This window comes from Argentina silus (assembly GCF_951799395.1).
Source record: "Argentina silus genome assembly, contig: scaffold_725, whole genome shotgun sequence".
NCBI lineage: Eukaryota > Metazoa > Chordata > Actinopteri > Argentiniformes > Argentinidae > Argentina > Argentina silus.
In genome coordinates this window covers 1,737-12,837 of record NW_028152876.1, presented here as the reverse complement: position 1 = coordinate 12,837, position 11,101 = coordinate 1,737, and the positions used below count along the sequence as shown (strand labels likewise).

Genomic DNA, 11,101 nt, shown 5'->3' with positions numbered 1-11,101 from the left:
ATCTCCTCTGGGTTGTACAGGGCTGGGCAGCTGGGTATGGGGATGGAGAGGAGGAGAGAGGGGTGTGTGTGTGTGTGTGTGTGTGTGTGTGTGTGTGCTTGCATTGCATGTACTTGCGTGTTCGCCTGTGTGTGTGTTTGTGTGTGTGCGTGTGCTCGCGTGTATGTCTGTGTGTGTGTGTGGTGTGTGCTTGCATGTACTTGCGTGTTCGCCTGTGTGTGTGCATGTGTTTGTGTGTGTGCTTGCTTGCGTGCGTGCGTGTGTGTGTGTGTGTACGCCTGCAAGTGTGTGTGTGTGTGTGTGCGCACACTCTGCTCTCCAGGAGATATCACTGGGGAGGAGAGTGAAGCAAAGGAGAGAAGTCAGTACGTGAGTGAATATACGTGTGTGTGTGTGTGTGTGTGTGTGTGTGTGTGTGCGTGCGTGCTTAAGTCTGCACAGGGAAGATGGCGAGACAGTCCAAGGGTTTCTGCGTAGGCTGAAATCCAGTCCAGTGTGGCAACAGGGTTTTCCTGGAGCCAGCACTTTTTGGACCCCCCCTCCCTCCCTCCCTGGTTATTTAGTATCAATAAAGTGGGTTTGTGATAAGCTGCCTAACCTGTTCCAGTCACCTTCCAATCCACTCCCCCCTGATTATCCCACAAAGACGCATATTATGAGCCACGGCTAATACCATACTGCCTGACCCCACAGTAAGCCTATGGTGGATTACCACTTGATCCTTGATGAGGGTCGTGTGTGTGTGTGCGTGTGCGTGTGCGTGCGTGCGTGCGTGCGTGCGTGCGTGTGTGTGTGTGTGTGTGCGTGCGTGCATGCATGCATGCGTACGTTTGACCGTGTGTGTGTGTATGACCGTGAGTTTGTGACCGTGTGTGTGTGTGTGTGTGTGTGTGTGTGTGTGTGTGTGTGTGTGTGTGTGTGTATGACCGTGTGTGTGTGAGGTTTATCAAGGTCTCTCAATGTCAATTAGCCAGTATTGTTATGTCTGTGAAAGGTTAATTACATTCCCAGTGGCATATCGATTGTTTTCTAAGTCGGGTTGTTTATCAATGAGCCCAGTTGTTCATATCTATCCGTCTGTTTTCATACATTTTCCAATATCGGGGCAGAGTACGTACGTTAGCATGTCCAGACTTTCGTTTGTAGAAAGACAGGGGTAACTTATGGGTATGTTTTTACGGATAGCCTACTTTGAATTGGTGCTTCCCACCACAACTTTGAAGGCCAAAATCCATCAAGCAGCGTTGATGTCCCTGTCAACACCGAAAAATGATGAAAGTAATTAGAAGGGAGCGAGTCAAATGTGGCTGTCTGAGAGACGGGGAGAGGCCTGCGTGCAGCGCGGGGGAGTCAGTGATCAAGGGGCAGGTATGGCAGGCTAGCCCTCGGCCAGTTGATATTTTTAGACGTTCGCTCCAGTACGCCTTCAAAATGACTAATTATCTGCGTGTGACCCTCACAAGAGGCGTCCGTCGTTACCCCTCCCTCCCTCCCTCCTCCCCTCACCCCCCGTTCTCTTTTGCTGTTTTCAGAGAGTGCACCAGCTGGTCTGTTTTGTTAGCATCGGCACTTTTTAGCCGAGGGGGCTGGCTGGCTGGCTGGCTGGCTGGCTGGCTGGCTGGCTGGCTGGCTGGCTGTTGTTAGGGGCTACGTATCTCTTCTCCCACCCCTTACTTGGATTTGTTTTGCTCCATTCCCGCTGGTCCTGATCTATTGCGCTGTCAGAGGAAAAGGAGGGGGGAAATGTAGAACGCTCTCTCTCTATTTCTAGTTCTCTATCTCTCTCCATTTCTATTTCTCTATCTCTCTCTCTCTCCCTCAAGAACACTCTTTTTCTCTCTCTCTTTAACTCACTCTATTTCTCTCTCTCTCTCCCTCCCCCTACCTCTCTATCTTCATTAATAGTTTCCTGTTCTCAGTTCTGAATGTTTTCTACTTGTTGAAAAACTTGAGGTGTGCTTGATTTGATGTGACTTGTCAGGCACCGTTGAACCAGTGGAATCACCTCAGAAGTGCAAACCCTCCCGCCAGGGAAGATAAATGAAGCACACCTCACAGTTTTTCAAATCATTATTTCTCCCAGGTCTGATGACTGTACATCGTGTGTGTGTGTGTGTGTGTGTGTGTGTGTGTGTGTGTGTGTGTGTGTGTGTGTGTGTGTGTGTGTGTGTGTGTGTGTGTGTGTGTGTGTGTGTGTGTGTGTGTGTGCAATGATGCCTGCAATGATGAGGCCTGGGGATGATGAATGTTTAATAAGCCTTTGGTGTAATGAGAGGAGATGGGCTTTGGAGTCATGGCTAAGACCTAACCTCACTGCCCCCCCTTCTTCTCCTAACACACACACACACACACACACACACACTCTATCCCATTCCCCCTGTTGAATAAATATTCATAGGAGTGTTGACTTGCAGGGGGGTCTTGTCCGTGTTGCGAGTGTGTACACTAACAGGCCTCTACATCCCCTCTCGACAGAGGGTCCTGGTGAGACACACACACACACACACCTGTGATATGGAGAGGGTGAGGGAGAGCCTGTGTGTGCATGCATGCATGCGTGTGTGTGTTCGTGCCCTAGTCAATGACTCATGGCTCTTACTCCAATATTCTCTGAAGGGTTCAGACAGTATTTGAAGTGGGAGAATGGAGGAACCTTCTTCTGTCGCCGTGACCTTTGAGGTCAAGCGTGAAGGTTGAGAGGAGCTGACCCTTGACCTTTTCTATAGCTTCCCTAGAGACCCGTTAGCTTTCTCTCTCTCTCTCTCTCTGTCTCTCTATTTCTCTTTCTTTCTCTTTCTTCCTTTCTTTCTGTCCTTCTTCCTTTCTTTCTGTCCCTATCTGTACACATGGTCCACTACTAGTTCCCAGGCCGGCTGGGTGGTCTCTCAGGGAGGAAGAGGAAGAGAAGGAAAGAAAGTGGGAGTAGATCTGTGTGTCTGGGGGGGGGGATGCTGCTGCCTCTCCCTTCCACAAACTCAGTCCAGACTGTTAATATTAATAGCCACTAGGACAGCTTGACCTACCCCCAGAGAGAGAGAGAGAAAGAAAAAAAAAGAGAGAGAGAGGGAAGGTGGGGAGGAGGAGGAGGAGGACCAAGCCAGACATGTCAGAGAAACAAATTGAAAATGCCAATTTCACTTCCCCCTCAGCGTGGCGGCTCATGCCCAGACGCTGCCACTTATTCCATGTGTAAATGAAGGGTCTCCTCCTCCCCGCAACGGCCAATCACCTTGCTTCTCCCCCCCCCCCCCTCTCTCTCTCTCTCTGTCTCTGTCTCCCTCTCCCTCTCTGTCTCTCTCCGTCTCCCTCTCTGTCTCTCTCTCTTTCTCTCTCTCTCTCTCTCTCTCGGACTCACAGATGCATGCACACACACACACACACACAAACGCACGCACACACGTACACAAGGGCACACACACACAAGCACACAAACACGCACGGACACAAGGGGGCACACACTCACACACACACAAGGGCACACACACACAAGCTCACAAACACACACACACAAGGGCGCGCACACACACACACGCACAGACACTCGCACACCATCCTGTATTTCTCCCACTCTTTTCTGCCACTTTCTCTCCATCTCTCATCCTTCTCCATCTCTCATCCTCTCTCTCTCTCTCTCTCTCTCTCTCTCTCTCTGTGTCTCTGTCACATAAGACCTTTAAGTTTCCTTCCAAATCATGTTCCTCCTCCTCATTCTCTCCATCTTAGTCCACAGCGACATATTTAACCACTAAAAAGGTTGAACGCATTAATGTTCAATGTGGAACGGTGCGACTCATCCACAGTGAGGATGCCCGTTGAATAAATAATAGCTTCTAAATAAGTCATGTCCCCCGGAAATGCCTGAAAATGTCAGAAAAAATTCCCCTCAGTACAGTAACTACCGGCGACTGTAAAAGTCTGACTTTTTTATTTGAGGAAGTCCGTCCACGGATGTGTGTGTCGTCGTCATCGAGGAGGCTACGGATAGGATGGACATCGTCCAATCACAGCGTGACAGCAAAATGAATCGACAACCCAATCACGTACCGTGACATTGCTGTACGCTTGCATTCAGGCGTCCATATCAACTTTGTGCACATGTTCTGCCTGGTACTGATATCTGAACAGGGAGTTAACTGTCCCCTTCCAAACGTAGGTGGAAAAACCAGCAACAAAAAATAAACAAAGTACCACAGTGTAGCTGTATGATATTGTATTGTGGCATATTCAGAGGTCGATCCAATGTGTTTTATATCTTTGCCTTGGGCAGTGACACTCCATTGTATCATCATTGCATTAAAGGGTTAAACCCTGACTATCTATTGCCCTAAAGTTACTGAAGAGAGTGGCTATTCCCCTGTGTGTGTCTGAGTGCGTTCACATGTTTGTGTGTGTGTGAGAGAGAGTGCGTGTGCGTGTGCGTGTGTGTGTGTGATGGTATTGTTATGCTCTGCGGTATTTAGGTGCTGTACAGTTTGAGTGATAGATACATAATTTCTCCAGAGGAATGAGAGAGAGAGAGAGAGAGTGTTTTATTGAACGTGTGACTGTGTTTTTATTCCCAGCCTTGGACATGCTAAGCCTTGTTGAGGCAATCTATCGCTTTCACAGTGTTAGTGCAAGAGAAAGAGTGTGTGTGTGTGGGTGTGGGTGTGGGTGTGGGTGGGTGTGGTCAGGATATGACCAACAGGGACATTCGTCCAACATGTACAACATGTACCTTCTTCCTCTCTTGTCAGTCCCCTGATGCCCTGCTCATATTTCACAGCTCAGATCAGCAACTCATCGTCAGATGACCTCTCAAAAGCACTCAGACGGATCTAGTCTTACTACATGTCCACTCTTTTCTTTTCTCATTGGCTAAAGATGTTGGTAGGTTTTTGTGGTGAACAGTGTGTGCACGTGACTGCGCGTGTGTGTGACTGTGCGTGCACGTGTTTGTGTGTGTGTGTTGGTCAATGTGTGTGTGAGACAGAGAGGGAGACATGCATTATCTAACGGATGATGATATTTATGAATAACTTAATTCACAAGACATGATTTATCACGGGGCTTGTTCTTGAGAATTATACAGTTGTAGACTCTGTAACTCGATTCTATTAGACCGATGTTTGTCTCTGAGTGACATCAGAATGGGCCCAATTAGGTTCCCGTAGTGTAATCGGATAAAGAGGCTGTTTTGAATGAGTCATCACAGAATAACAACACACTGCAGTCAGGGTCAAATGTCTATCAACTCCACTCGTAATGAAAGTGAACTGTCATTCAAATACCTGAATTGAAAAATTCAACTGAAGATACTACTTTTTCTGTTCATGAATTAAAGCTCAGAATTGACTGAATTGAAGTGAAGGTTGACACCAAAACGTAAAAAGTTGACCTGTGTGTAGACACTGGTGTTGGAGATGATGAATATGAGGTCAAGCCCAAATAATGTAATACCAATGTAATAACAGCGTAATGACGTGTTGTTGTTGTTTGTGTTGTTGCAGTATACCTACGAGGGCAATGACATCAGCGACCTGCCCGTGGACCTATCAGTGGTGTGGAACGGAAACTTTGTCATCGACAACCCCTTCAACATCCAAGGTAAGAGACCATAACAACTGACAACATGCTTTAGAAAGGTCTAGAATATGGCTGTCAGTTTTTTTTGTACGTTTTTTTTTTCTTTTCTATGACTTTATGAATATACCGATGAATACCGATTAGCACCTTCTTTTACCTTGCCATTTAGGTGGTAAGCCATTTTCTTAACGTTTCTAAACCAGAAACCCAAAGTGGTCCTTTAACAATGAGTTGGGGGGGGGGGGGGGGGGGGGTACTAGGGCTCGAGGGCACTTAACAAGTTAACAATGAAATGATGGCCTCCAAATCTCAAGTGCGCAGATGCACTAGTGCTTTAAACTGACTAAAGTGTTTAAACTGAACCTCCTCTCTACAGCACTCGTTGACTTGGCTACATGCCACTCGCTGACAGCATTAGTTGATCAATCTGTTGGATTCATTTATTCATCTTTACGGCCCTAGTTTATCGTGCTGATACATCAGGCTTCGGAAGGCTTTACGATACGGAAGCTTCGCTCAGTGTAGAAGCGCCATCTCCTCTCTTGCGTTGGAACAGGTTCACCAACTCTACATCGATGATCCATCGTCAACGGATACATTTTACAGTCCTCCTTAAAATCCGTGTGACTTGATTTTGACCGCTGTCTGCGTGACTGCATCACACCATCGTGCGGTACTTCGACCGCGTTACCGTTGGTCGTGGTCGCGTTCGTAGAGTGACCGCATCGCTAGATGAAGTTTGGTCCCATCCTAACCCGGCATACTGTCTCGGTCAGGCGACTAAACTGCCAGTCAGATGGCGTTAGCCTAGAGAATGTGGTTTTGTGTAGCCTGGCGCTGCATGCTAAATCATTGATAATGGGACTTAAAAAGGGCGAGGGAAAAGCCCCCTGTCTGGAACTGATCGGGTCACCCTGGACACAGAGCACGCTACGCACCATTGGAGGCTGGCGGAGGTAGGAATCGGAGGGCGGGCTCGTCGTAATACACGGAACGGAATAAGGAACGGTGTCAAACACACGTGCACTCCAGGAGGGCACACAGAAGTGTGTACACATGTTGTGATCACACACACAAGTAAAAAAAGTAAAAAAAAAAAAAAGTAAAAAATAAAGAAGATCAAGTATGTGTGTGTGGCACAGTATGTATCTATGCATATGTGCTGTTACCGCACCAGTCCTCTAACAGGACCCCCTGGATCGTGATTAAACACACACATCAACTCAGAGAGAGGACAAAAGACATGTGGCGTGTGTCCTGTGGCTAATTACTGGTGTAAATGTGAGCTTGTAAAAGACACATTTACTGTTGTTATTGTCGCTACTGCAGTACCGTGGGGGGGGCGTGAAACACTGCTCCATGCTGAGAGGGAAGATAACACACACACTTGTGTTAAACTCGCATCACATACACACACACACATGTACACACACCTGGCATGACAACTCAATGACAACACATTCACAACATCCCACAATGAGAAGTAAGCTCGTCTCCTATAACATGAATTCTTCATACCTTGTTTTCTTATGATCGTCGTGGCATCCTAACATGGAACCAAATCAATAGACACAACAATAGACCTCCTACAGCCAAAAGGTGGAAGAGGGAGAGACAAGGTTTACTCTGAGGCAAGACCATAGGTCATATATCGTTCATGACCGTATTTTAAATGTCTACCTACATGTACATGTGCATCTTATCTTGCATGTTTACATGCATACTTAACACATACCTCAGATAGAGGAAGGATAGTCAGGGTGGTTGATGTGTTTAACCTAATCTTCATTATGGATCTGTTCAAGGCTCCTCAGGGCTTCCTACAGTGCACACACATCCTGCGCACCTTTGAGATTTGAATCTCAGCTCTTTTCGCCTTCCCTCTCGCTCTCTCTTTTCGCCCTCTCTCTCTCTTTTTGCCCTCCCTCTCTCTCTCTTTTCGCCCTTTCTCTCTCTCTCTCTCGCTCCTCTCTCTTCTCTCCCTTGCCCTCTCGCTCATGTTCTCTCTCTCTCTCTCTCTCTATCCTCTTTGTTCTCCCCCTCTCTCTGGCAAGATAACCATCAAGTGCCTTGAGAGTTGCACCCTGACTTTTAAAGAGCGATATGTTAATGTAATTACATCACTCATTTAGCAGCGTTTAATTGGCACAGGGTTACTTTTAAAGCTAGAGCGTGACCAATGGGATTTCGGAGGCGGGCTGAAAAACTATTCCTTTGTAGAATTCCCGCGGCCATTCAGAAAAAAGAAGAAAGAAAAAAAACCACTCCGACTCCCAAGTTCCCAAGTTGATGATATTGAAATTGATCCAGATTCAGGGGAAAGCGATTGAAGTCACTTTCTGGATAGTGTTTTGTTCAAGTATTTCAGTTTGGAAAGTTTGTAAGTGTACTAGTCTTTGGTCTTTTGCCCAAGTGTGACTCCTAGTCTGTCTTGCCTTTTATACTCTATGGTCCAATTATGCCATGCTACTGTATGTGTTACACAAAGTATATTTGTTGGTATGTTAAACATTTTTCTTCATTCTATTCTCTCTCTTCTCCCTCACCCATCAACAACCTTCTTCCTTTCTCTCTCTCATTGCCTCTCTGCCTCTCTCTCAATCTCTCTCTCTCTCTCTCTCTCTCAATTCCCCCTCCTCCTCCCAACCCCCCCCCCCTTTTCTCCTCTTTCCCTTTCTCTTACCCCCCCACCACCACCTCCTCCTCCTCCTCCTCCTCCCCTCACACAGCCCACCTGTACAAGTGCCCGGCCCTGCGGGACAGCTGTGGGATGTGTCTGAAGGCGGACCCCAGGTTCGAGTGCGGCTGGTGCGTCCAGGAGAAGAAGTGTTCCCTCAGGCAGGAGTGCGCCCCGCTGGAGAGCAGCTGGATGCACGCCACCACGGGGAACAGCCGCTGCACCCACCCCAAGATCATCAAGGTGAGGAGGGGGAGGAAGGGGGAGGAGGGGGGGGAGGAGGAGGAGGCGGCTCAGCCTCTTCACATGTCAGCTAGTTATCCATCTCCTCCAGGGTCGTCGCAGTGTTATTTCACATTCATTTCGTGTCCTCTTGTCTACCTTTTTAAAGATGAAGTAGACGAGGTGAAGCGTTGAAGTAAAGTGTGGAAGTTAAGATATTAAGAAAATAATATCTGGGTGAGGGTGAGGTCCTGGGTGGGGATGTTGGAGTGAAGGGTATGCAGTGGGGGGAGGGGGATCGAGGGAGAGGAGAAGGCCACCACTGAGACAGACACACACACACACACACACACACAGATGGGCAGGACTGAGGGGGGGGAGTCTACGGGACATCACTGAACACTGAGACATGATGAGTGATGATGGGAAGGACTCAGCCTTGGCCGGGGGGGAGAACATTGTTCTGTGTGTGTGTGTGTGTGTGTGTCTTCATTCTTCTGTGTGTGTGTCTGCGTGTATGTTAATGTGTATGTGCGTCTGCGTTTGTGTGTGTGCGCACGTGTGTGTCTGAGTGTGACAGACTCTGTGGTTCAGACGTCTAAACACCGTGGCGGTCCCATCTGTTGCCGTGGGTAACCATAGCGGGGGTCCTGGTCCGACTGTGACCCGGGTCATTGTCACCACAGTGGACCACTGTGCCCATCAGAACACTGACACACACACACACACACACACACACACACAGACATACACACACACACCTGGCATGAGAACTCAATGTTGCGTGAACCATGTCAAAGGATATACTCCCTCTCTCTCTCTCTCTCTCTCTCCATCTGTCTTTCTCATTCTACTGTATTCTTGTTACATAGATCATGACCTTACACACACATGTCCGATATGTCACATATGCAGACATAAACTACAGACACAGCTCTCTCTCTCTCTGCCTCTCTCTTTCTCTCTCACTCTGCCTTTCTGTTTCTGCCTCTCTTTCTCTCTCTCTCTCACTCTGCCCCTCTCTCTCTCTCTGCCTCTCTCTTTCTCTCTCTCTGCCTCTCTTTCTGCCCCTCTCTCTCTCACTCTGCCCCTCTCTCTCTCTCTGCCTCTCTCTTTCTCTCTCTCTCTCACTCTGCCTCTCTCTTTCTCTCACTCTGCCCCTCTCTCTCTCTCTGCCTCTCTCTTTCTCTCTCTCTCTCTTTCTGCCCCTCTCTCTCTCACTCTGCCCCTCTCTCTCTCTCTGCCTCTCTCTTTCTCTCTCTCTCTCTTTCTGCCCCTCTCTCTCCCCCCTAACTCTTCTCCCTTATTCTAATTGTCACACTCCTAGAGCGACTATCTATTTCAGAGTGTCTTTCCTCCCTCATTTAAATGTATCACTCCCCTCCGTGCCTTTCACTGCCTCTCTTGTATGACACAGGGCCTTCTTTCTCAATGCTTAATGGAGAGATTGGATAATTGGGTCACTGGCACACAGATAAATCCACAAACTAATGCGCTCTCTCTCTTTTGCTTGCTCGTGCTTCAGTTATCTCTTAGAAACAAGGCACAGAGGCAATTGGGTTGTGTGTGTGTGTGTGCGTGTGTGTGTGAGACATCTGGATTGTGTGTGGGTGTGAGTGGGGGTGGGGGTAAATCCTGGCCTAAGGGTAAGATGTTGGTGGCACAGTGAAGAGGCAGGCCTACAAGAGCTTCAGAAACAGCAGGGGGAGAAGTAGGGTTTGAAAAAAGCGAGAACACGAGGGAGGAGAGGAAGCGAAGACAGAGAGGTGGAAGAAAAGAGATACTGTACTCGACAGTGAGACACAAAGGCAAGAAACCCACGTCCACCAAACGTTGGATCCCCCCCAATGCCTCTGAGATTTCCGATGTCGATATTTAACATTGAAAAACCGTTATGACAACCAACAATCGCGTCCCTCTCTTCCTTGGGAATATCCTTCTAATACTCAGAAGGCCACTGTGCTTCCCCTAAATTAAATATTACTCCACTTCTCCTCTTTTCTCTGAAATCCCTCCTTCCCTCCAGTTGAACTCATTTAGTCCTTTGTTCTCTCCGTCTCTCTCTCTCTTCATCGCCCGCCATGCGAGGTAGCCGCTGTGAGGCTCTTTTATTAGTTAGCGGATTAGCCGCTAATTTCATAATTTCATTTGGACCGGCGAGCGTTCAGCTGGGATTGAAGCACGAGTGTAGAGAATAAAAGCCTTTAGTTCTGACGATTTCATGTCAAGAAAGGATGAGGGGTTATTTAGTGCTATTGGCTAACATGCTATGTGGCTAAGCTAGCTCGGTTTGATCCTACAGTGTGTCGTCGGGTACCACATTACTGGTGTTTTGATAGCGTAGCATGTAGCATTGAGTGCATTTGTGCAACTATAATATGAGGTAAACAACGGTTTTCTCTTTCTCTCTCCCTCTCCCTCTCCCTCTCTGTCTGAGGTTAGTAGAGCAGCGTGATACTGACATGATGAATTTCTGTTTTCTCATTTTCTTGAATGTTATTCTTTTGCTCTCCGGTGAGCGGAAGGGATATTTTTACTCGGTGCACTTTTTTTTTTTTCCTTCTTCTTCTTCTTCCTTAATGTTGCTCTGTAGATTAATTGCATTCGCAAGCCAACAACAACACACTCCCTCGAGAG

At 47.7% G+C, this 11,101-nt stretch overlaps 1 protein-coding gene across 1 annotated transcript; it reads left to right on the top strand.

Annotated features, from left to right (window-relative positions):
• Window positions 1-4,863: 4,863 nt before the first annotated feature.
• LOC310824563 (plexin-A1-like) lies at window positions 4,864-8,485 on the top strand (the record flags this gene model as incomplete). Its single annotated transcript, XM_083697831.1, has 3 exons — window positions 4,864-4,869; window positions 5,490-5,586; window positions 8,295-8,485. Coding segments are annotated over 3 exons (294 nt in total), but the record flags the coding sequence as incomplete, so codon positions are not given.
• Window positions 8,486-11,101: the final 2,616 nt, after the last annotated feature.